The sequence below is a fragment of the Choloepus didactylus genome, chromosome 10 (assembly GCF_015220235.1).
Source record: "Choloepus didactylus isolate mChoDid1 chromosome 10, mChoDid1.pri, whole genome shotgun sequence".
In the NCBI taxonomy this organism is placed as follows: Eukaryota; Metazoa; Chordata; class Mammalia; order Pilosa; family Megalonychidae; genus Choloepus; species Choloepus didactylus.
The window spans coordinates 126243150-126269341 of NC_051316.1; the positions used below are offsets into that span (position 1 = coordinate 126243150).

The following is a 26192-nucleotide window of genomic DNA, read 5'->3' on the forward strand; positions in this document are numbered from 1 at the left end:
TTGAATAATTGCAAGAAGGATGGAGAAAAAGTATGCTAAATCAGGAAGTCTCCTGAAGAGTTATCTTCTATATGCAGCATGTGGAAAGGACACAAATTCAGAGACCTGTCTGTCTAAAATCTCTCTCCAAAGATGCTCAAGAAACTGGTAACATTAGTTATCTCTTGGGAAGAAAGGCGGAAAATTGAGCTGGGAAATAGAACTGTTTTTTCACTTTAATATATATATATTTTTACTTATAGTAAAAAAAAATGAAAACAAAAACACAACATACAAATGAAAACTAGGGGTACAGTGAAGGCAGTACTCAGAGGGATATATGTAGCTCTAAATGCCTACATTAAAAGAGAAAGATTATAAATCAATAATCTAACTTCAAAGCTAAAGAAACTAGAACAAGAAGAGCAGAGTACACCTAAAATTAATAGAAGAAAGGAAATAGTAAAGTTTAGAGCTGATGTAAATGAAGGAGAGAATTAAAAAAACAATAGAATAATGAAAGCAAACATTGGTTTTTTTTAAAAGATTAATAAAATCAACCTTGAGCCAGAGTGACAAAAAAAAATGAAAGTAGGGAATTTACTACCAATTATACAGAAATAGAAAGGATTATAAGAAGGTACAATGAACAAACAAGAAAAACCTAGATGCAATGAGCAAAGTCTTAGAAACATACAAATTACCTGATCTGACACAAAAAGAAATAGAAGATCACAACAGACTTAAAACAAGAGACTAAAAGAATAATTTAAAACTTCCCAACAAAGTACAGAACCAGATGGTTTCACTGGAAAATTCTACTGAACATTTAAAGAATTTAAAGAATTACCACCAATCCTTCTCAAACTCTTCCAAAAAATAGAAGAGGCAAAATTACTTCCTAATGCATTCTATGAGGTCAGCATTGCCCTGATAGCAACACCAGATAACAAAAGCACAAGAAAAGTGCAGACTGTTTTCCCTTGTGAATATAGACAAAAAAAATCCTCAAAAATACCGACAAATTGAATCCAACTGTACATTAAAAGGATTATACACCATGACCAAGTGGAATTTATTCCAGGAATGCAAGGATGGTTCAACACAAGAAAATCAATCAATGTAATACACCACATTAAAAGGACAAAGGAAAAAAAAAAACACATGATCATCTCAATTGATGCAAAAAGGCATTTGACAAAATCCAATATCCTCTCATGAATAAATCACTCAGAAAACTAGAAATAAAAGGGAACTTTCTCAACATGATAAAGGACACTTATGAAAAATCTACAGCAAATATCTTACCAATGGTGAGAGACTGAAAGCTTTACCCATAAGATCAGGAACAAGACAAGGATGACCACTGTCACCACTGTTATTCAACATTGTATTGGAAGTTTTAGCCAGGGCAATCAGGCAAAAGAAAGAAAGAAAAAGCATCCTAGTTGGAAAGAAAAAAGTTAAATTATCCATATTAGCAGATGCCATGATCCAATATATAGAAAATTCCCAAAGAATCCACAAGAAAGTTAATAGAATGAATAAACAAATTCATCAAAGCTGTAAATATAGAGAATTCAGTTGAGTTTCTATATACCATTAATGAACAATCTGAAAAGGAAATAAAGAAAACCATTCTATTTACCATAGTATCCAAAGAATAAAAGACCTAGTAATAAATTTGACCAAGGAGATGAAAGATTTGTACACTAAAAACTACAGAACACGGCTGAAAGAAATTTTAAAAAGACCTAAATAAATGGAATGACATGCTATGTTTATGGATGGGAAGACTTAATATTGTTAAGATGTCAATACTGCCTAAAGCAATCTACAATTTCTATGCAATCCCTGTCAAAATTCCAGCAGCCTTTTAGGCAAAAATGGAAAGGCTGATCCTGAAATTCATCTGGAATCACAAGGGGCCCTGAATAGCCAAAACAATCTTAAAGAAGAAAAACAAAGTTGAAGGAATCACGCCTCTGGATTTCAAAACTTACTATAAAGCTCTAGTATTTAAAACAGTGTGGCACTGGCATAAGGATGGATGTAAGACCAATGGAAGAGAGTTGAGAGTCCAGAGACAGATGTGTGCATTTATGACCAGCTGATTTTCAACAAGGGTGTCATGACCATTCAATGGGGAAATAATAGACTTCAACAAAGGTGTGGGACAAATGGAAATCCACATGCAAAAGAATGAATGTGGACCCCTAACTCTCACTATACAAAAAAATTAGTTCAAAATGGATCAGCCACCTAAATATAAGAGCTCATACTATGAAACTCTTTCCAGAAAACACGAGGGAATATCTTTAAGACCTTGTAGTAGGCAACAGATTTTTAGTTTTACACTAAAATCACAAGCCACAAAGGAAAAAATAGATAAATGGGAAGTAATGAAAATTAAAAAATTTAGTGCATCAAAGGACATTAGCAAGAAAGTGCAAAGACGGGTAAAATATTTGGAAACCATGTATCTGATAAGGGCTTATTATCCAGAATACATAAAGAACTCCTTCAACTCAACAACAAAAAGACAAACAACACAAATTAAAAATGGTCCAAGGATTTGAACAGACATCTCTTCAAAGAAGATATTGAAATGGCCAATACGCATAAGAAAAGATGCTCAACATCATTAGCCATTAGAGAAATGCAAATTAAAACTACAATGAGGTACCACTTCACACCCACTAGAATGGCTATTTAAAAAGCTGAAAATAACAAGTGTTGGTGAGGATGCAGAAAAATAGGAACCCTCGTACATTGCTGCTGGGAATGTAAAATGATGCAGCCACTGTGAAAAACAGTTTGACAGTTCCTCAGAAAGTTAAACATAGAATTACCATATGAACCGGAAATTCTACTCCTAGGAATATACCCAGAAGAATTGGAAGCAGGGATTTGGGCAGATATTTGTACACCAATGTTCACTGCAGCATTATTTACAACAGCCGAGAGGTGGAAGCAACCCAAGTGTCCATGAACGGAGGAGTGGATAAGCAAAATGTGGTCTATCTGTACAGTGGAATATTAGTCAGTTGTACAAAGTGAAGTGCTGGTACATGCAACATACAACATGACTGGACCTTGAAGGCATCAAGTTGCGTGAAATAAGCCAGACACAAAAAGACAAATGTATGATGTCTTTTGTGAAATATTTAGAATAAACAAATTCAGAGAGACAGAAAACAGAATACTGGTAAGAAGGGGAGGGAATGGGGAGTTCTTGCTAAATGAATGTGAGTTTTTATTTGGGATGATGAAAATAGTCTGGATATACATAGTGGTGAGTGACACAGTATTGTCAACATATTTAATGTCAATGAATTGTCTACCTAAAACGGTTAAAATGATTTTTACATTATGTATATTTTACCATAATTAAAAATAAATTTTAAAAAAAGGAAACTATCCAACATTTGCAGAGATGCATCTTGAAGTGTATAGGAGTGAAATGACATGATGTCAGAGGTTTGCTAAGAAAAGAAAAATGTGGGAGGGTGGACTGGAGAGAGAAAACAAGAGAAGCGAAATCTCGATAATTCTACCATCTCAAGAATAGGATTCATTGATACCAAGTCTCTGCATTTGTGCACATTTGAACATTTTCACAATGAAAGCAGAATTTAATGCATTAAGATCCTGCCTCATATTTTGCAAAGACCTCTGGGATGGAACGCCAGGACTTCTGATCAACAAGGCGCAGCAGCGGAGACCTCACTAAGTTGGTGCAATTCCAAGCACAAGCAAATGACAACAGACGTTTTACTTGGCCTCATTCCAGGAACATCTCTTTCTGGGTCTTTGAAACACTAGAGGTAACCCTCCCATCATCACTCCTGCCTTTGGAGATGTCTAGGTTGGGACTTATTAACGGATCCAGATATTTAGACTCGAAGTAATGTGATGTGGTATAAGTAAAATACGGGAAATGGAAACACCGAGTTGTTATCTAAAGGAGCCAAAGTGGCTTCTGTGCAGTTTCTATGAGTTGTTTACTTCTGTACAGCAGCCTGGGACCATGAGGAAAAAACACCCGCACCAAACTCAAATTTGTGCACATCCAAGTGTTTTAAAAATAGCTCAGATAAGCAATTTCTAGCCATTAAGAGATAACCCACTTTGCATAACCTGCAAAATTGCACTGCACACCTGCTTGCCATTGATAAGATAAAACCTTGCACTTACAAGACCTCAAACCACTTTGACACCTGCGGGCTTTCTGCCCCAGAAGTCTCAGTTGCTGACTGTTGCACCTGGACACGTAACACCCCACCCTGCCTTTCTCCTCTCCCCCAGGGGTTTAGGAGCTTCCCCTCCCACTGCAAACCTGTCAAAGCCTTGCCTCCAATCAACAGCTTGTGTGTTCCTGCCATCTAATGGTCAGATGTTTCTCTCTGGTCACCTCCAAAATCCTGACATTTGAATTCACTGCACAAGTATGCCTCTATTACCTTATCTATAAAATGAGAGCCTTATACCGGCCAATTCTAGCTCTGATATTTTGGACCTAAGGCCCAGACACTCAGGCAGAGAAGGAAGGACAGTGGATGACAAGTGAGGAGGGACAGGTGGGCGGGAACTTTCTTGAAGCCCAGGATTTGTTGATCAAACCTGGAGGCCATGAACAGCCTGCCCTCCCTGCCCCCGGGCCTGCCTTGCTCACCATCCCAAAGAAGCCAGGTCTGTCTTCAGGCACGTGCAGTTCTGGATAGACAGTCTCCAAGAACCACTTGAAGTCCTTGCACTGGAGCTTTGCTCGGAGCTGCTTCCTCTCTGTCACATCCCCAAAGGGTTCCTGAGAAAACAACAGTGGTGAGCCTTGCAGGTCACTGTTTCCCACCAAGCCCCCCCTGAGCTGATGCTCACTCACTCGCTTGACAAGCTTTTATTGAGCCTCGGTTGGGTACCAAGCCCTGTGCAGGACACAGAGGATAAAAAATGGACACAGTTCCAGCAGTCGTGTCCAGGAGACTGTCGCCCAATTACATGTGCTCTGGCCACAGAGGAAAGGAGATGGTGTGTCTGCCAAGAGCCAGGAGCCACCCCTGAGCTGCGTCGGCATCGCTTACCTGCGTGCCATCGATGACCATGTGACCGCAGGGGTCTCTGACCCCAGCCAGTGAAACATGGGTACTGCACGTATACAACATGTTCTGGCTCACTGTCACACTCGATCCTCATTATCTGGGGATTCCACATTTTCAAACTGTCCAACTGGCTAAAGTTTATTTGCAACCCCCAAATCAACACGCACGGCACTTCTGTGCCTGACACACGCACTCCCAGCTGTAGTCAAGCAAGGCGGTGCTCTGCAAACACATGTCCTTTTCACAGTATATTTAGTGCCACATTTTTGTGTTTTTCTGCTTTTTGTCGGTGATTTTGCTATTTAAAATAGCCCCCGAGTGTAGCACAGTAGTGCTGTCTGGTGTTCCGAAGGGCAGGAAGTCTATGATGTGCCTTATGAAGAAAATACTTGTTACATAAGCTTCATCCAGGCAGGAGCTACAGTGCCGGTGGCCATGAGTTCCATGTTAATGAATTGACAATATATTAAATAAGGTGTCGTTAAACAGAAACACACATAAAACAAAGTTGTACTGATCGGTTGATGAAAATATTGTGACCAGAGGCTGGCAGAAACCTGACCCTGTTTTTCTCCTGGGAGCAGTGGTCCACTGATTAGTATTCACTAATTTAGTGTTTGCAGCTACTTCATAGAACATAACTCCCGAAAATAACTAGAATCAGCTGTAATAGCTGACCATTCAAACACAGGTAAACACTCAAGACATAATCATGAGTGAAAAACTTTAAGTGCTCAACATATTTAAGTATAAATGTAGACTTACTGTGGTAAGAGCAAAAGGCTTCAGTAATAAATATTCGTGGAAGTTGAGTTTTATGTACAAAACCAATGGCTAAGAGCCTCCAGCTACTAAATAAAGCAAACATCCATCAAAGCCAATGTGCACCCACAAACGGGTCTGAGTGCCGAGATATTTCTGCCCCTGTGCTAAGACGGTAAATGATTAAAACCTGACAAGCTAAATATTTAACAAGATGGTAATAAAAATTAAACATTTGAATGAAATTTCTGCTGATTTCCTGGAAATTCTTTCTACAGTGAGAGTGACTGCCCTTGGCCTCCACCAGCTATCCACTGGGCCTTCAGCTGGAAGGTGTACGGGTGCCCCCTAACCTATTTTTCTTTGGGACTCCTTGAAAGCAGGCACTGTGGGTTCGGGGCTGCTGCAAGGACGCAGAGAAGGGCTTTCCACCCAGAGGCCATGAGCGTGGTCCAGGAGCAGACCCTGTCTCACCAAGACTTAGACAGTCTGCCTCGCATCTAAGGCCGTCTGGGAAAGAAGGGGCAGAGCCTGCAACCACAGTGGCCCCGCAGCAGGGGTGGAACAAGGCTGGGGGCAGAGAGAGCAGGAAGCCCCTGAGATTATCCCCTATGGAAAGACAAAGCTGAGGCTGCTGTCCAGGCTCTCATGGGACCTCGGTGTGGGGTGGGGTCGGGCCGGTCTCGGCAGTGTGTGTTTGGGGTCCACGGGGAGCAGGTGCCCTCGGGGACCTCTTGGCCATCACTCTCGCCAACGGGCCCAGCGAGGCAGACACCAGAGAATGAGTCCGACCAGTATGTGTTGGGCCAGGACCTGCCTTCGTTGCTGCAAAAGACAGCAAGCAGCGATGGCAGCACGGGCCGGTCCTGCCTCTAGCTCTCCTTCTGCCTGGAAGCAGAGGCAGAACTGACACCTGCTTTGGAGGAGTGAGCCTGTGGGGCCCCTGGGAGGCAAAGGAGCTGGGAAGAGGCCTCTAGAGGGAGAGACCAGACCTCCAGAGTAAGCAGGCAGGTGTGCCCTGAGCACCAACTCTGGGAATAAAGAGCTCTGCTTTAACTGGCACCCTGACAGAGTGGACTCGACCCTCCTGGTTTACAAAGAGGTAAATGGCGATATTTATAAAATGTCTGGCACGTGGCTCTAGGTGTCCAGTGCTCGGCTGGGCTGGTTTACTATTTTACCTGGAGAACTAAAGTTTTCCCAGGCTGGCAGCTAAGTCCCCACACCCAGAGACAACAGCCTCTTCAAGAACATCAACCAGATGTGCCCCTTTTCCCATAATGTCGACACCGCTTTTCAACATGAACAGGTTAGGGTGGTCACTGCCTAGACATCCCTAGAGATCAGGAAAGTGATTGAACTAGAGCAAGGGGGAGCAACAGACAAGACGGAATTTAACAAAGGATTATGAATACTGAATCTGTAAATAATTTTGTTTTTCTTAGTTGCTAGGATATTAGAACAGCTAGAAGGAAAGAATTGAAATGGTGGAACCGGAACCCTGAGCATTCTTTGAAATTTGCTCTATAGCTACTTGTTAAATTGTAACTTGAAAGTTACCACCTGTTTTGTATATATGTTATATTTCACAATAAGGAAATAACTGAAACTATGGTGCTATAACTAATAACATTTTCGGAAATTTCCTATGTAAATACTTGTTAAATCATATTTTGAAAGTTATTACTTTTTGCATATATGTTATATTTCACAAAAAGGAAATAACTGAAACTGTAGAACTGTAACCCATAACATTCTTTGAAATTTGGAATTGGAAAGTTGTCACTTTTATTATTCCACAATAAAAAATATGATTAAAAAAAAAAAGTTTTGCCAGGAATTCGGCCTCACCTAAAGCAAGTCCAGCCCTTGTCCCAGCTCCTGGGGAGGAACCTCTGAATCCCTGGAATATCCCAAGTGACCGGGTGCCTCTGCTATTCATGGTGGCCCCCTCGCCCCCACCTGAGTTCCTGCTAAGGTGTCTCAGGGTGGGCACCTGAGAGTTTATGCTAATGAGCTGGCTCAGGGTGGGGCCACACCTGCAGTCTCAGGGTGGGGGCAGCCACACCAGAAAGACCAACCACAGCATCCGCAGGTTGGGCCCTGAGCCAGGTCCTATCAGCCCACCTCCAGGGAGCCCGGGCTGGAGACTGAGTTCAGCCGCAAGGGCACCGATTCCGTCAAACCTGGACACCCAAGCTGGTGCGAGCTCTCCTGGTTGGCAATATTTCTTGAGTTCTGCCATCCCTCGCTGCTGGGAGGGTAACCCATCCTGAGAACACGGAGGCTTCGCATTTGAAGACCCTCCCTGATCTCACCCTGTGCATCTCTTCCCCTGGCTGGTTCTAATTTGTACCCTTTTGCTATAATAAGACTGCAATCGTGAGTGTGGCACTTTGCTGAGTTCTATGAGTTGTTCTAGTGAATTATGGAACCCGGGAGCTGTTTTGGGAAACCCCTGCTAACTTGCAGCTTCAAGGGTTTCCCAAAACTGCCCCCAGGTTCCAAAACTCTCTTCTCTCTGAAGTGACAGCAATCTCGTGGGGATTGATCCCCAACACTCTGCAGTTTGGCAAATGCACTGCAGTTGGGGTTACCAGTCTTGGCCCTTCTCGTGCCCTTAACCTCGAGTGTGGCTAGTGCCGGAACCTACTTTTACCAGGAGTTCCTAATTTATCACCCATTTCTAGAACCAAACCCAGCATGCTGAGAAGGCCAGAATTAGCTGCTTTGGTTCAGACGAGGCCAGCTGGGGTGTGAGGCGGTGACCACGTCCGGGTGTGGGGGAAACTCACCAGGCGCGCGTGGGGGCTGCGATGGTAGTAGAACTCCTTATAATCGTCCATCCACACTTCAGCTGCCCGGACGCTGTTGGCCAGAGCCTTGTTGCGGGAGTAGGGAGCTTGCTTGGGGAAAACGTGGCCAACATGAGAGCACGGGTGTGTCTCCAGGGTCCCACCGCACTGCCAGATCTGAGCACAGGCAGAAGGGAGGCCGGGGTAAGCTGGGGGAACGGCTGTGGCCAGCAGGTCTGCGGCAGGACCCCCATGTCGAGATCACGGTGACCGCCACCAAGACGCTCACACTCGGGCAGGAGGCCGCTTAGCCAGCACGTGTCACCCAGAATGCATCCAAAAACAAGAAAGCTGCTCCAGGGGCATGGAAGCCACCAGAACGATGCCCCAAAGCCCATGCACTAAGGTTCATGCACGTTATTCCTGGGAAAGCTCAGAGAGGCCTCGCTCAGGACCCACTGGCTCATTAGTGAAACCCGGGCTTGATTACCTGGTTTCCTAGCCACAGAAGATAGGAAAGCAGCAATTAAGAAGAAAGGTTTGGAGGGGGGAAAGGAAGAGCTCCCAGAGGGAGGCAGAGCAGCCTGACACCTAGGGAAGAGGCAGAAAGACAGTTAAAAGTACACCCAAAAGTTCACTGGGCTGTTGCGGGCTGGGGCAAATGGCCGTGAATATTTCACTGTCCAAGGATAATCCCAACCAATGGCAACTGCAACCAAGTATACAGCATTTGGTACTTTGGAGAGCTTGAGTTCTCAGTAGAAGGCCAAACTCTTGTTTAACTCTTTTTATGTGAGCAGGAAACCATATAAAATATTATTAAAAATTTTCATTTACTATTAAAAAGCACAAACATTTACAGAAGATTTTGATACTTAAGATGTAAGATTTGGTTAACTGGAAAATCTACTGAAACGCTTGGCGTTTCTCAAGGCAGCTGGGGGTGGGGCAGTCCCTGGGCCATGTACATCAGAATCCATAGATGGTCTTGTTAAAAATGCAGATTCCTGGGCCCCACCCTAACTCTAGCGACTATGCCTTTCTGGAGACTATGCCTGTAAATCTACTATCTAAACAAGTCTCCCCATGATTCTTAGACTTGTCAAAGTTTGAAAGCCACTGTGCTAGAGAGGCTACTTTATAAGTACTTAATCAAACAAAAGGCTCCAGCAGCCAAGATCAGGAGGCAGGGGCCTGAGCTGTAGTCCAGTCTCTGCCGGTAACTCAGTGTGTGACCCTGAACAAATCACTTCCCCTCTCTGGCCTCAGTTTCTGTAGAGCAGCTGCAGAGTGAGAGAAAAGAACCAGGTGCCTTTCAAGGTCCTTTACAGCCCCAAATCTATTAAAAGTATATATATTTTTTAAAGTTGAAATAAGAAGACAAGAATGTTTCTAGGATACCCTTGCCATCATCGTCTCTCTGTGTCACGGACCCGCCACCACCCTGGAGGAAAAGTCCACCAGGCTTTCCACGGCAAACCCCACCATTCCCAAGGAGAGAGAGCTAGAGAAGGGGCAGGTTGAGAATGAGTCCAAAGAGAAGGCAGGAATACTTACCCTAAAGGAGAATTCGAGGTTTTCTCCTCCCCAAACTTCCATTCCTGTATCATAAGACCCCAGATATTCAAAATATTTCTTACTCACAGCAAACAGCCCACCAGCCATTGTGGGAGACCTAGAAAAGCAGGATGCCCACATTTCAGTGTGAGCGGCGGGAAAGCATCACAGGCAGATGAGCGAACTTCCTGCTGCAGTGCCTTAGTTCATCCATCCATCGCAAAACCTGCCCTGAGTGCCTGCTCTGCGCCAGGGGCTAAGCTGAGCCTGGAGTCGTCGATGGACCCATGGCCCAGGGTCCCTGCTCTGAGGACGCTCATGCCCCCTCCCCAGCCAGGTACAGAATGCAGTGTGCGCCGCCTGCTTTCACTGGGTCGACCAGAACCCTGCGGGAGCACAGACGAAGCAAGGAGGAGGTGGCCAAGGGGAGTCAGCCTAGGAGAGGAGAGGAAACAGGACCATACGGAAACAGGCCGGCCTGAGCGAGGGCCTAGGGGTGAGGGAGACCCTTGTACTTTTAGAAGCATGGCGAGCGGGAGGAGAAGGGGAGAGACGGCATTCCCTAGGAGGACATCGGGGCCACTCCGAGGCTGGAGGCCACGTGGGGACACAGGAATTCACAGCGCAGGCGCTCGGAGGCACAGCCTGAAGGCCAGCAGGTAGGAGACCCTAAAGGCAACTAAAAGTTGAGCCGGCTCCTCTCCCATTTAAGGGGTCGCCCCACCAAGACCCCACCAGGCAGGTCTGACCTCGTTTTCTCCCTACCAGGTGTGTCTGGGAGCTGGAGAGAGCTCGGCACCCTGCAGCAATTCAGGGGAAATGGGTGAGAACAGAACAGTAAGAGCTGATGGCTGCAGTGTCTCTAATAAACACGGAGGAGCCCGAGCATTTGAAACATTTATGCCCTGCAGCTGCTCTTCCAGCCTTGTGCCGGTTTGAGTGTATTGTGTCCCCCAAATGCCATTATCTTTGTGGTCTTGTGTGGGGCAGACCCTTGGGTGCTGGTTGGATTTGCTTGGAGTGTGCCCCACCCAGCTGTCGGTGATAATTCTGATGAGATGTTCCCATGGAGGCTTGGCCCCACCCATTCGGGGTGGGCCTTGATCGGTGGAACTATATAAATGAGCTGACTCGGGGGGAGGAAAGAGAGTGCAGCTGGGAGTGATGTTTTGAAGAGAAGCAAGCTTGCTAGAAAGGAATGTCCTGGGAGAAAGCCGTTTTGAGGCCGGAGATTTGGAGCAGACGCCAGCTGCCTTCCTAGCTGGCGGAGGTTTTCCGGACACCACTGGCCATCCTCCGGTGAAGGTACCTGATTGCTGAGGTGTTACCTTGGATGCCTTGTGGCCTTAAGACTGTAACTGTGTAGTGGAATAAACCCCCGTTTTATAAAAGCCTGTCCATCTCTGGTGTTTTGCATTCTGCAGCATTAGCAAACTAGAACAGATTTTGGTACCAGAAGTGGGGTGCTTTTGCTGCTGAGTTTGCAAATACCAAACATGTTGGAACGGCTTTTTAAATGGATAAGGGGGAGTTTCTGGAAGAGTTGTGAGGAGCTTGCTAGAAAAGGCCAAAACTGCTTTAAAGAGACTGTTTGTGGAAATATGGACTCTAAAGATACTTCTGATGAGGACTTGAGCAGAAATGATGAATGTGTTGTTGTAAACTGGAAGAAAGGTGATCCTTGTTTTAAAGTGGCACAGAATTTGGCAAAATTGAGTCCTGGTGTCAGATGGAAGGAAGAATCTGGAAGCAACAACCTGGAATACTTAGCTGAGGAGATCTCCAGACTACGTGTGGAGGACGTATCCTGGCTTCTCCTTGCAGCTTATAGTAAAATGCGAGCAGAGAGAGATAAACTTAGAACTGAACTCTTGGGTTCAAAGAAACCAGAAGTTGATGGCTTGGAAAATTATAGGCTTCCAGGGGGTGGAATCCCAGAAGCTACAGCCCAACGTGAGGATGGAACCAAACATGGAACCCAGCCGCCATTTCAGTACAAGCCAAGATTGGAAAAGGAGTTAAGCAGAAAGGATTTGTGGAAAGTCCTATTGTCTGATGGCTTTGACCCTTGCGTGCTTCATGCAAAGCCAACAGAATTTTTGTGAGATCTTTATAGACAGAGCCATTGCTGGTCTGGACTGGAGGAGACAGACAAGGAAAAAAATTAAAGGAAAAATCTCTTCAAAGACAGAGCCATGGAGGTTGAGGTCTGGAGTCAAGAGGTTTAGGGCTGGGAGAGCGAAGCAGCCCACATGCATGGAAAAGGTGAGTTTGCCCCGGAGGTCGAGTGCGGGCTTTCCGCCTTGATGCTCTGGAAGAGTTTTGCCACCTCAGGTCCCAAAGAGGGTGGAGCACATTTCCAGGGAATTGGGGAGAGCCTGGCTGCCACCACACTGTTCTGAAGGGGTTGAGCGTGTGCCCCGGAGATGGAAGGGAATCCGGGAGCTGCCCCGAGGTTTGAGGAGGGTGGAGCCGAGAAGGTGGTCTCCCCAATGTGTGGATATGTTGGAGCACTCACCCAAACGTTTGGAGAGGCACAGGCTGCCGAAAAGGCCCTTGGGAAGGGTTAGGCTCCCGCTCTCTCAAGCCCCAAGGATGCAACATTGTTCTGTAAATGACTCTTGGACTTTGAAATCTAATGGAGTTTGTCCTGCGGGTTTTAAGAACTGTTTTGCTCCTGTTAACCCTGTTTTCCTTACTGTTTCTCCTTATGGCAATGGAAATGTTTATCCTATGAATGTCTCTCCTTTGTATATTGGAAGCATATAACTTGTTCTAAGTTCACAAATCCACAGCTAGAGGGGAATTATGCCTTAGGACTGACCACGCCTAAATTGATTTTGATGGGATTTATACTTAACTTTTGTTACTGAAATGATTTAAGTTTTGTGATATTGTGATGAAATGAATGTACTTTGTATTTGGAAAGATAATGTCATTTTGGGTTCCAGGGGGTGGAATGTGCCGGTTTGAGTGTATTGTGTCCCCCAAATGCCATTATCTTTGTGGTCTTGTGTGGGGCAGACCCTTGGGTGCTGGTTGGATTTGCTTGGAGTGTGCCCCACCCAGCTGTCGGTGATAATTTTGATGAGATGTTCCCATGGAGGCTTGGCCCCACCCATTCGGGGTGGGCCTTGATCGGTGGAGCTATATAAATGAGCTGACTCAAAGAGGAAAGAGAGTGCAGCTGGGAGTGATGTTTTGAAGAGAAGCAAGCTTGCTAGAAAGGAATGTCCTGGGAGAAAGCCGTTTTGAGGCCGGAGCTTTGGAGCAGACGCCAGCTGCCTTCCTAGCTGGTGGAGGTTTTCCGGACACCACTGGCCATCCTCCGGTGAAGGTACCCGATTGCTGAGGTGTTACCTTGGATGCTTTGTGGCCTTAAGACTGTAACTGTGTAGTGGAATAAACCCCCGTTTTATAAAAGCCTGTCCATCTCTGGTGTTTTGCATTCTGCAGCATTAGCAAACTAGAACAGGCCTTGATGAGGTATTGGCAACCCCTCCATGCCAAGTCCCGGGCCAGTGAGGAAAGGACAGCGATGCTCCCTGTGGAAGAGGCTGGATGGCTGTGATCATATCTAATATCCACCTCATGGATGCGCAAACTGAGGCCCAGGGACATAGAGGGCAGATGGCTGCCAAGCCCCCAGGCACATGGGTGGGAGGAGGATAGTGGGGATCTCCTGCTGCCCATGACAGGGGATCTGTGACCTTGAGCCTTGGTTTCCAAGTCTGTCCAGTGAGGGCTGGGCAGGCTGCTCTCCACAGGCTCCTGCAGACGCGGAGTGTCAATTCCTCCATCCCATCCCCTCTTCTAATTTCTCCTAATCCTTCCCCTCAGCATCTCTGGAATCCACCAAGTCCCTCCGTTTTCTCCTCCACCTGGTCCGAGCTGCCATTGTTCCTGACCTGGAAGTCTGCAAAGCCCCCAGCAGTGCCCCTGCCCGCAGCCCCACCCCTCCAGGCCTCTCATGTGGCATCCAGCTCAGTCTCTAGAGAACGGGACCTGCTCAGGTCACTTCCCCCTTGAACCCCCTCAGTGGCTCCCACCCACGGCCTGACCTCAAACTCTCCACACTCTCCCCCCGACTCCACTTGGCCAGGAGGGTCATCTCAAGGTCAGGATGCGGCCGGAAGCCCTGTGTGGCTGCAGCCCTAGGGCAGCGTCTGTGGATCAACACACCAGCGATAAAGCTGACATCCTAACTCATCTGTCTGATGCCCACATCATCTCCCAATCGGTTCTGAACTTGGAGGGGACAGAGAAGACAGGCTGTCATGCCAGTGCTCAAGGATGAGAGCTCTCCCTACTCGGACCCAAGCCGGCTCTGTCACCCCCTGCTCTACCCAGCCCAGGCGGGGTCACCTAGAAGCCGGCCCTCACCTGATGACATCGATGGGGGACCGCATCCGCTCCCTCTCCCTCTGGGGTACCGTGTGCCAGGTGAACACCAGCCTCCAGTCAAAACCACCAATCTGGGGCTCCCCGGAGTTCCCCAGGTACTCAAAGGTGTTCCAGTCGATGACATCAATCACGGGACACACCACGGCCGACTCCTCTTCGTGGATCCTGAAAGCACCCAGGACACCTGTCTCTCCATGTGCAGGGGCAACAGAACAGGCAGGAAATTTGATATTGGACACCCCTCACCCTTCCACCAGGAAGAATGGACAGCTATCTAAGAAAGATCTGCTTCTCCTACTCCACACTGGACCCCAGCAGGGACCACCTGGATGGGGGTGGTGGCTGGCCTTGGTACAAAAAGTCCCACGGCTCTAACCATCTCCGATTCTATCTATGCACATTCTGGCTAAAGCTGGGTCCATCCATGAAAGTCAAGACATAAAAATCAAAGAGGTCTTTTGAAAGAGAAAGCAAATTTTCAATTTCTCAGGATTGCAACAGGTGCGATCACAATGAAACATCTCAAGATCAAGAAATAATGATCTCTGCAAGTAGTAAGAACAGAGATATACTCAGCCAAGAGGGGCTGCTCTGGAGTTAGAACATAGATTCTAACCCTGCCCCTTGTTTGCTGTGTGACATCAGCTAAGTCACCTGCCCTCCTGGAGAGGCTGGAATAAACGGCACCCACTCAAGGGGTGAACGTGAGGATTCACTTGTGAGATGGCTGGCGGAGAACCTGCAACTGCCGCTATTCTTTTCTTTCCTCTTTATTAAGGTGAAATATTACACATGGTGGGAAATGCCATAATTTGCTGTTGCAGGGCTGTCTGGGTTTGGGCCTCAGCGATCCTCTCTGCAAACATCATCACAAGCCTGAGAGGGACTGAATCACGCCCCCCACAAGGCACCCCAGGTCCTAACCCCTGGTCCTGTGGGGGCGAGTTCATCTGTAAAGAGGGTCTTCAAAGACCTTGTCAAGATGAGGCCCAACTGAAGCCAGGACTAGACTCCTTGGAAGGAGAGGAAATTTGGACACGGATGGGAAAAGCCACAGGGGAGAAGCCCCTGTACTGACGGAGGCAGAGACCAGAAGTGCTGCAAGCCAAGGAAGGCTGAGGAGGCCAGCACACTCCAAGAGCGGGACGAGGCAGGAACGACCCTCCCCCCAGGTTCCAGAGGGAGCGCGGCCCGGCCCCCACCTAGGTTTCCGACTTCTGGCCTCCAGAACCGTGAGAGAACACCTTTCTGCTCTTTGAAGCCCCTCAGTCTGCGGGACTTTGTTATGATGGGTGACCCCAGGAAGCTAAGGCAAGGGTCTGGTCTGTTCTGGCACGTTCTAGGCACTGTACACATTAAATCAGAGAAGGGTCTCAAAAGCCTGAGGAGGGGGCACTATTGTTGTCCCCATTTCCGAGGACTTGCCCGAGGAGCCCCCGCCCCTGCTGCTGGCGCAGCGGTCACCACATGCTCGTGTCTCTGGAGCACGGTGGCCCCCAGCCCCCGGCAGCACCCCGCACGCACCTCTCCAGCAGCGGCTCCAGCCAGCCGTCGTGGCACTCGCAGTGGCAGTCCAGGAAGGTGAGCACGTCGCCCCTGGCCACTGAGGCCCCCAGCAGCCGGGCCCGCACCAGGCCCTCCCTCTTGTTGGCGCGCACCAGGCGCACCTTGGGCAGGCCGGACAGCTCCTGGGCCAGGCGCTCCTTCAGGTGCTCTGCAGGGGAAGGCAGAGAGGCAGGGCTGTGGCCATGTCCCCAGGCCCCTCCCTGCAAAGGCGCTAAAGGGACAGGAGCACCTGCTGCATCCCCCTCCCCGACTTCTGCAGGCTGGGGTGGGGGCCGGTTTCATCGAAAACCAGAGGCTGCCTGAAAGGACCCCAGAATCATTGGTTGCTCTCGGTCAAAGTGCACGAACCCTGCATTGTGCCCTTGAAGTGGGAGAACTGCACAGGGTGTGAATTATAGCTCAGTAAAGCTGCTGTAAAAAATAAAGTAAAAATAAAATCAATCTAAAACAAATAGAAAAATACAGATATCCAAATATAAATATAAAAAAAATTAAATATTAAATAAAAATTTAATTTAATTTAAAACCCATGAACCTTCTAAGCACACTTTTTGTAACAGTAATTACATTATATTACCATACATTTTCTCAGGAACACTAAGGAGAGTTTACTGTGCTAAGTGCCATGTCAGTGATTTATTTATAACTCGTCTGAGCCTCATAACAATTCTATGGGGCAGGTATGCCTATGACACCAGTCTATAGATGAGGACATTCAGGCCAGAGAGGCTGAGTAACTCGCCCAGGGTCACACAGCATGTGAGCTGAAGACCTGTGATGGGAACCCAGAGACGCTGGGGCCAGAAACCACAAGGCCTAACCCTGCGGCCCAGAGCTTGATGCTGAAATTTCTCTTTCTTATTGAACAAGTCAAAAACGTGTCAGGAGGACGTGCTTATCCCATTTTCCAGATGAGGAAGTGAGTCCTAAAAAGTAGAAAGGACACATCCACAGCCAGCGCTGGCCCCAGGGCTCCTGACACCACACGCTGGGCTCTAGGGCTGGAGGCCGAGTGGCACCCGCTCAAGCAAAACAGACACGAGAATGTCCTCAGGTCAGTATGAGCTTTGCCTCAAAGTCCTCACCTGTCAACGAAGGGGAAATTTTTGTAAAATGTTCTAGATTGCTTGGTAGTTTGTGGAGACATTTCCCTAAATACCCTTAACACTTCAAAACAAAACAAAAAAACACACTCATTGATTTGTTTTCAATCCTGGATATAACTGCTAACAAGCTGACGGCATAAGGGTGGAGACTTCTCCAGCAAAGTTAACTCGCTGTGTTTCTCCATCACCTGCCGAGGGACACCTGGGCTCTTCCACCTTCTCGCTGTTGTGGACGGTGCTGCAAATACCTGAACCCGTTTTCAATTCTTCGGGACATACGCTTAGCAGTGGAATTGCCGGAACCACCAGACTGTTTCCCACAGTGGCTTCTCTGTTTTGCACTCCCCCCAGCCAGGTAGGAGGGCAATGTTAATTTTACATCTGCCTGAACTTTCTCCCCACACCTGGGAGGGGCTGGCACCCCTTCCCTGAGCTCACACTGAACTGCAGGAGGCGGGACAGAACTTAACTCGATGGCAGGGTCCGTGGGGCATCTCGTCTGCTTTTGGAAGCAACCACAGCGGTGTGCAGGGAGCCTGGCCCCACAGCACGTCACGCTCACGAGAGCCGAGCTGGGCTGCCACGAGCCCATCCTGTATCGCTGCCTGCTGCAGAGAGACTGAGTCCCTACGGATAAAATAAATGGCCTGGCATCTGCTTCTGAATTCATGTAGTTGTGAAATGTCTTTTGCTCTTTACAGTTTTTAAGGTATTTCATAAAAAGAGAAGTTAACATTTCGTATGTGCTAACTCTATGCTCTCAGCCCTGGCACCTCAGCCGCCTACAAGGTAGGAACCATCAGTATCTCCATTTTATAGGTGCCAAAGCTCCCGGCTCGAAGTTGTACAAGTGCTAAGCGCTGGATCTGGGAAGCAAGCCCAAGCCATGCAACCAGAGCCAGAGCTTCTACACCACCTCATGCAGTATCTTCACAGCCCTAAAATAACCCTGTGAGGGAAGGACAAAGGAAAATTCAGGTGTGCTTCTGCTGGGTGTCCCTGTGAGGTTCTGTCCTACACACAATCTCATTTATTCCTCGTTACCACTCTCTGATGTAGCTGTAGGTAAACCCATTTTACAGGTGAGAAACTAAGGCCCCACAATGGGCCCCTGACTGCAAACCTCAGTGAGCACCAGGCTTCAAGCTGCACCAAACCCCAGCCTGGCTCATACACCCTCACGGAGACGGCCGGCGGGGCCCTAAGACCACTCTCCCCGCCGTCTTTGGCTGACTGCACGGCCACCCAGGACAGAGACCCCATTTCCCAGCCTCCCTTGCAGCGAGGGGTGGTCGTGGGACCGAGTTCTGCTCCATGGGAGGGGAGGGGAACTTCCCAGTGTTGCCCTGGAAAGGAAAGGACATGGTTCCCCTTTAAAGCTGTCCCTCCGAATGAGAGTGAGAAGGAGCTGGAGCCCCTCACACCAGGCCTAGACTCTTACCCCAGATTTGTGATGTAAGGGAGAAGCCCGTTTTTCCCTTGTGTAAGCCACCACGTTTCTTGAGTTTCTGTGGCGACAGCAAAACACCACAAGCACCCACAGAGGCTGGGCTCTGACGCCAGACAGACCAGGTGGGGAGGCTGACACAGCAGGTGCCCAAGGAGCAGCAGCTGCTGACCTTGGGGGTGGCCCAGGGATAGTGATTTGGCTTGAAACAGCTCCAGCAACGAAGCCAAGCCCTCCGCTGTCTCTGTCGTCACAGGCTTGACATCTTCCTTTCAGTTCAACTCACTTCCACCTCACTTCCCCGAGCCAGCCACGATCCCACCAGCCCAGCCCCACAGCTGCCCCCAACACATCCCCTCACTTCTGTCCTCACCTGGCCCCAGCCCCCCTACAGGCTAGTCTCCTGGAGCCCGTCCCTCTTGTTCCCACCTAAACTTCTGGGATGGTTCCCCGTAGGGTTTCCATTTAACCCCAAATGGAATCTCATCTCTGCAACCTCAGCCCCTCAGTTATCGTCACACAGCTCAGTGCTTTGGCCTGGAGGATACCATACTCAGTCCACTTCCTTGCTGTCCCCAGGCTTGGGCTGTGCCCCCCTTCCTCCCAGATCTTCACCTGGCTGCCCCTTTTGTGAAATTCTAGTTTCCAGCTTAAAGGGCACCTCCTCCGGGAGGCCATCCTAAATGCTATATAAATGAGACCAAGATAGCCCTGTGCGCCACGTACCTCTTCCTGGCAGCCTGGGACCATTAGCCCCAGAAGCCTGCCAGGCTCAATTCAAATTCTTACCCATCTGATTGCCCCAAAAATAGCCCAAATAAGCAATTTTAACCTATTTAGAGTTGACCTGCTTTGCATATCTAGAGAAACTGTACCTAACATCTGCCATCCAATAGTAAGATAAATCCCACCAGTTATAAGACCCCAAGCAGCCTCTGCCCCTCGGAGCTCCCCGACCAGAGACTTCCTGCCATCCTGACTTGGAACATCACTGTTCTAGTATGCTAATACTGCCGGAATGCAAAACACCAGAGACGGATTGGCTTTTATAAAAGGGGGTTTATTTGGCTACATAGTTCCAGTCTTAAGGCCATAAAGTGTCCAAGGTAACACATCAGCAATCGAGTACCTTCACTGGAGGATGGCCAATGGTGTCCAGAAAACCTCTGTTAGCTGGGAAGGCACGTGGCTGGTGTCTGCTCCAAAGTTCTGGCTTCAAAATGGCTTTCTCCCAGGATGTTCCTCTCTAGGCTGCAGTTCCTCAAAAATGTCTTAGTTGCTCCCAGGGTATCCGTCCTCTCTTAGCTTCTCCGGAGCAACAGTCTGCCTTCAACGGACATCTTCGAACTGTCTCTCATCTGTAGCTCCTGTGCTTTCTTCAAAGTGTCCCTCCTGGCTGTAGCTACTCTTCAAAAGTTCACTCTCAGCTGCACTGAGTTCCCTCTGCCCATCAGCTCATTTAGTGACTCAACTTAGACCCACCCTGAATGGGCGGAGCAACACGTCCATGGAAACTATCGAATCAGCGTCATCACCCACAGCTGGGTGGGGTGCATCTCCATGGAAACACTCAAAGAATTACAATCTTATCAACACTGATAACATCGGCCCACACAAGATTACATCAAAGATAATTGCATTTGGGGGACACAATATATTCAAACTGGCAAAATCACTGAGGCGAGAATGCCCCCTCCCTGATTCCCCTTGTCCCCAGGAACTCCCCTTGCCCTCTTTCCCCGTTGGGGGTATCTCTTGCAGGGCAGCCCCTGGAAGTTCTCCTGCCGAGAGGGGCTGTCCCTCCCAAGCACCCTGTCCAAGCGCCACCCCAATAAACAGCCTGGTTCACAGCATTGCCATCTAGCAGTTATTTATTTTTTATTCGATCACCCCCAAAACCCTTGAACTCACTGCCCTCACCTCCACCGACTAGAGCAGGCCCTGGCCCCAAGCTCCACTCGCCGGCTCTCCTCCCATTTTTCTTTCATAGCACATTCAACCTGCTAAAATATAATGTAATTTAATAGGTTGCTACATTATCTTATCCTGTACTATATGAGACCACACTCTATTACATACGATATTACCTTATGCTTTTTGCATGCTTGTTGACTATCTCTCCCCAACCTCCTTGCTAGAATGGGAGCTGTCTGAGAGCAGGGACGTGTCTGCCTCCCTCTCACACCATCCCCAGGGTCTGGAATATGGCAGAAGCCGAGTAAGTGAAGGGCCAGCCGGGGTTGCCTGTGACCTGCCACATCCCCCGGGCGCTGGGCAGGCCCCTGTCCCCACGACGCCCGTCACCCTCGCCCCGGGCCTCTGCCATGCAGCACACACCACCGGTTCTCCCCTCTTGGCTCTCACCTCCCACTCAACAGGAACAAAGGCGAACACTGCCTTCCCCTCCCAGGCCTGCTACCCCTCCCGCGGGGCTATTCCAGCTCAGGGACACCCCACAGTTCACCCGGGGACCCAGGCCGGAAGCCAGGAGTCCGCCTCACGCCTTGACCTTCCAGAGTAAAACGAAGGTCATCCACCCCCTCCTCTGGGTCATCCAGACCACCCAGGCAGTTAGACCCCTCCCGCTTCCCAGAGCAGAGCACCGTGGGTGAGGTAGAGTCCTCTGCGTCACATCTGCCCCCCACCCCAGGTTCCGAGACCCCCGAGGGCAGGGGTCGGGCCCCGGTGCTGGCCCAGGGGACGCAGGAAGCCCATCCATAATGGGCTGAGTCTACCCTCCAGACGCTGCCTGGCTGACAGACTCTCCTGAGCGCCCGTGTCGGGCTTACCACGATCGCTGTAGTCATCCACGAGTATGATTTCCTCCAGCAGGATGTCCGGGGACGTCTCAAGGATGCTGTAAACTGTCCGAAGGAGAGTCGACCAGGCCTCGTTGTAGAAAGCGATGACGACAGAGGTTCTGGGCAAGTTGTCATAATCGTATTTCTTCTCTTTGCACCTGCAAATACAACACAACTTCAGGAATCAAGAACCCACCGTCGCCCACGTATACCAGGCCCAGGCCCAGGCTGGGGAAGGAGCGATGAAGGGGGCGTGGGGTGTGGTCTCACAGCCTCCCCTGGGCAACTGGAAATCACCTGTTGGGGTCGCCCAGGTCCCACCAGAATGCCGGCAGGTTCTACGGAAGATTCCACCCCTGATACCCTATGGGCTTTTACCGTGGGGACTGCCTTTAAGCTTCAAGTGCAATTTTCAGATCTGAGCAACAGACACAATGAACAGAATCAGGAGCGGAGCAGACTCTCCCACACTCTCCTGCCCACCCACTGCCAGGCCTGGGCTCACACCGTCCTGTCCTCCTTCTCCACTCAGCAGAACAGCTCAGCCCTGTTCTCCCCTGGGAGAGCCCCCGGGGGGCCCCGGCATCAGAGGGTCAGTGCCACCCGGTACGCTGTCCACACCTCTGATTCAGTGTGTGTCACTCGGTGCCCTGGGTACTGTCACGGGTTGAATCGTGTCCTCTCAGAAGACATGCTCAAGTCTGAACCCCCATCCCATGAATGGGACCTTATTTGGAAAGAGGGTCTTTGAAGATGCAGTTAATTAAGATGAGGCTGCGGTGGGGTAGGGCGGGTCCTGATCTGATATGACTGGGTCCTTAGGAGAACACAGAGATTTGGACACGGACAGAGGAGAGTACCATATGACGGAGGAGGGAGAGGCTGGGGTGATGCAGCTGCAAGCCAAGGGCGCCAAGGAGGGCCGGGAAACTCTAGAAGCAGAAAGAGGCAAGGAAGGCGTCCCCACTGCAGGTTCCAGAGGGAGCACGGCCCCGCTGACACCTTGATTTTGGATCTCTGGCCTCCAGAACTGGGAGAGCCCCCCCGTTTGCAGCATGTGTTACAGCAGCCACGTCTGCAGACACTCACCCGCCCCTAAGCAGCGCCCATGCTTGGCGAAGGTGGTGGGAGTGCCACACGAAGAAACCGGGATCGTGGTTATAGCGAATGGGCACCCCAGGAGGACTCCGTGGAGGACACCCGAGGGCCCCTGCTGCATTTGGGGGCAGCCACGGTGTGGACGAGAGCTGACCCCACCCAGCTCCAGGTGCTTAGAAAGTCACCACCAAGCTCCCTCTTGGTTTGTCTGGTTTCCTGGTCCTTTATTCCCAAATCCCCTGGCTGACACAGAATCCTGTCCTCAGGGTGACGGAAGACAACTCAGTGTCATGGGACTGACTGAGAGGCAGGGCCCGGAAACCATCAGCTGGTCCCAGCTCTGGAAGAGAATGATGCACGATGGGGGAGGAAAAGAAACCCGAGGGACACCTAGGGACACCAGAAGGACTAGGGCTCGAGGGCTCGAGGGCTGGGCTGGCCAAAGGCTAGATCAGGGGATCAGCAAGAAGTGTGCAGAGGGGGATAAAATGCTGAAGCCCAGTCAGGCTACCCTGGGCAGGTAAGGCCAGGCCTTCCCGGACAAGCCCGGTGAGGGATCAGAGGTCAGGAGAGGAGGGAGAACAGGAGCCAAGCAGCAGGAGGGGTGAGGCCAACAGATGTCAACCGGCTGCCACATTCCAGGCCCTGTGGGGCCTCTGTCTGTCAATCCTTCACCAGCTATTTCCTGAACAGCTACTGTGTGCCACAGAGGCAAGGCCCCTGCTCCCGTGGAGCTTACATTCCAGGGGTGCAGGGACAGGAATCAAGTAAACAAACACATCAATAATAATATCAGCAACTGGCATATGTGGTAAAGGAAGTGAAGGAGGGTGGAGTGGGCGGGGAAGGGGAGCAACCTCAGAACAGGTAATCCTGGAGGGCCTCCCTGAGGAGGTGACTTTTAGGATGAAACTGGAGTGATGAGGCACCAAGCCCCGTGAAAAGCCAGGGAAGAGCCCTTTACACATGCCATCTATTGCTTTGGCTTTTTTTTCTTTTCTCAAATTATGCAAAATTTCAAACGTAAAAGGTAGAAAGAATACTATCATAAACTTCTGCGGTCCCGCCAGCCACCATCCACGGTACTCTATGCATGGTCAATCTGGATTCATCTATGTCCTCACCCACTCTCCCCATTCCAGATTATTTTTAAGCAAAATCCAGCATATTAGGTCATCCATAAATATTTCAATATGTATTTGTAAAAAAATAAGGGCCCTTTTTAAAATAATAAGCACAATATCATTGTCACACCCTCAAAAATTAACAATTCCTTGGTGTCTCAGAGCTGCAGCCTACAGTAGTTCACTCAAGTTAAGAAGCCGTTGGCTTCCCAGAGGTTCCTTATGAATCAGAACCAGAGTCATCAATTTTAAGGCACCTCCTAATTTCAGAAATACTGAAATGTGAAAAACAAAAAATGTTTTGGAATTGAAATGTAGAACTTCACGGAGTCCTGGAAACCAGAGGTGGAGGAACCGGGCCACCCCGCAGGGTGTCTGCGGCGGTGCCCGGTCTGAGACCCTGTGTCGGGATCTCGTTAGACGGCTCTGGGCGGCGGGCTCAGGAGGACGGCTTCCGTCCGAATACAGACCCCACATCACAGATCCCTGTCCAGCCGCCGCCCTCCCAGATGGGGACAACTTCTCTCCTCCTCGAGGCCTTCCGGGGAGCTCCGGGTCCCTTCGGGAAGGCCAGGCCGGCTGCCGCGGAGCGCCCGAGGCCCCCTGGCCGAGGCCCGGCTCGGCGTCCCAGGCGGCGTCTCCGCGGCGCCGGCTCCTCGGCCCCTTCCCTTCTCACCCCTGTCGCACCCGCGGCCCCACCCCGGCCCCCCGAGAGGCTCCCCCAGCATCTGGGGCCGCGGGCTTCCGAGTCACGAGGTGGTGCCCGAGCAGGGACCGGGAGGAAGGCGCCACCGAGGGTGCGGCTCTCACGCGAGGGGAGGAGAAGCCCGGGCGCCGCGCCGCCTCCGCCATCTTCCCGGAAGTCCTCTCGGCACATCTTTAAACAGCCCCAGCGAAGGCGGCCTCCAGGGCCAGGGCACGAGACTCTGAGGCTGCCTCTTGGCCCCCTCCGCGGACGGCTCGCTCCGGGACGCCGGCTGCCATGCTGTGAGGAAGCCCGAGCAGCCCGAGGCGCCGTCCCGCGGCGAGGGGCCGGGGCTCCTGCCGCCGCCGGCGCGAGCCGAGTGGACATCGTGGAGACGGAGCCTCCGGCCGCAGCAAGCCGAGAGGACGGCGGCCCAGGACAGCGCCTCCACGGGGACCCCCGACAGACAGCGGGCCGCAGCCACCCAGCCGAGCCAGCCCCGAACTCCTGACCCGGGAAACGGCGGGAAACTGCGTGTGGTGGTGTTGTGAGCCGCTGAGCCCAGGGGGAGCACACATCCCGAAAGAGATCATGCATCCCAGCTGAAATGCATTTTACAAAACAGCAGGCCTGGACGCGTCAAAAATTTCAATGTCATAAGAGATAAGGTGAGGGAATGCTCTAGGCTGAAGAGGCAGGACAACTAAATGCACAGCCGATTTTGGCCTGGAAACCAGACCAGGAAGAGAAAGTTGCTCGAAAGGTCACAAATTGAAGTCCAACTTGTATGGGTTTCCTGAACTTGACAACTACACTCTGGCATCTTAAGAGAACGTCTTTGTTCTTGGAGAGCACTTGCTGAAATTACAACAGGTTGTGATCTCTGTAGTTTCCTCTCAAATATGTATAATATAGCATAAGTCTAGAAAGAGACATAAAGTAAAGATGGCAAATTATAATGGGTGGATCCAGGTGAAGGATAATACAGGAGGCTGCTATATATCTATCCTTGGAAATTTTCTCCAAGTTTGAATTTTTCAAAATAACAAGTTTAACAATACTGAAAGAAAAAAATTGATTTTAACGTTGCAGAGGATTTAACCAAACCCCAAGCTGAATCTGGTCCATAGATACAAATCTCAATCTCAGTGGCCATTCCAAACACTCTCCAATCTCAGTGTTTCCTACTTTCACCAAAATGGGGCCACCCCACCACCAAAAGTAGATTATGTTAGAGCAAATGTCAAACTGTATGTGTATGTCTGTGTTTGTGGGGTATATGAAAATATTAATAAGCGTGTCTAGATTTATTGAGCCCGAGTTCTAGAAAGGATGGGTAGAAAAGCTCAAAGCTGTGCAGGACTCAGTTATAGACTGATAAGGAGCATCAGAGAGAATTAACCACTTACACTACATGAAAAAAACAAAGTGTGTCTGTGAATCTTAAAAATGAAGATATTTCTAAAGCACAGTTTGGTTTTCAAAATTAGAGGAACCAGAGTGAGATACACATTCTTAAGGATTCAAAGCTTTCAGCGAGTCCCAAATACTGTTTGAACTTGCTCAGGTCCAAAGGGATGTGAATAAAAATAAGAATGGTCAAGTGAGGGTTTCTGTCAGTGTGGTTTATTCAATTTAAAGAACTGTCCTTTAGTCTGAAGTCACATCCTTAAATGCTTTTCTGGGTTAAAATATTTTTTTCATGATGAGGATCAGTGGTGGAATGGAATAAACTCTACTCGGCCAAACAGAGTTGGGAACCAAGTGTC

General features: G+C 49.4%; 1 protein-coding gene across 1 annotated transcript in view; it reads right to left on the reverse strand.

Annotated features, from left to right (window-relative positions):
- The window catches only part of GALNT12 (polypeptide N-acetylgalactosaminyltransferase 12), a 48433-nt gene that overhangs the window by 15185 nt on the left and 7056 nt on the right, over positions 1 to 26192 (reverse strand). The window contains exons 2-7 of the mRNA XM_037797272.1: positions 21505 to 21674; positions 16121 to 16310; positions 14576 to 14761; positions 10193 to 10310; positions 8636 to 8812; positions 4655 to 4786 (exon numbers count right to left, since the gene is read on the reverse strand). Coding sequence (XP_037653200.1) covers positions 4655 to 4786; positions 8636 to 8812; positions 10193 to 10310; positions 14576 to 14761; positions 16121 to 16310; positions 21505 to 21674 — 973 coding nt within the window. The remainder of the gene's footprint in view (positions 1 to 4654; positions 4787 to 8635; positions 8813 to 10192; positions 10311 to 14575; positions 14762 to 16120; positions 16311 to 21504; positions 21675 to 26192) is intronic.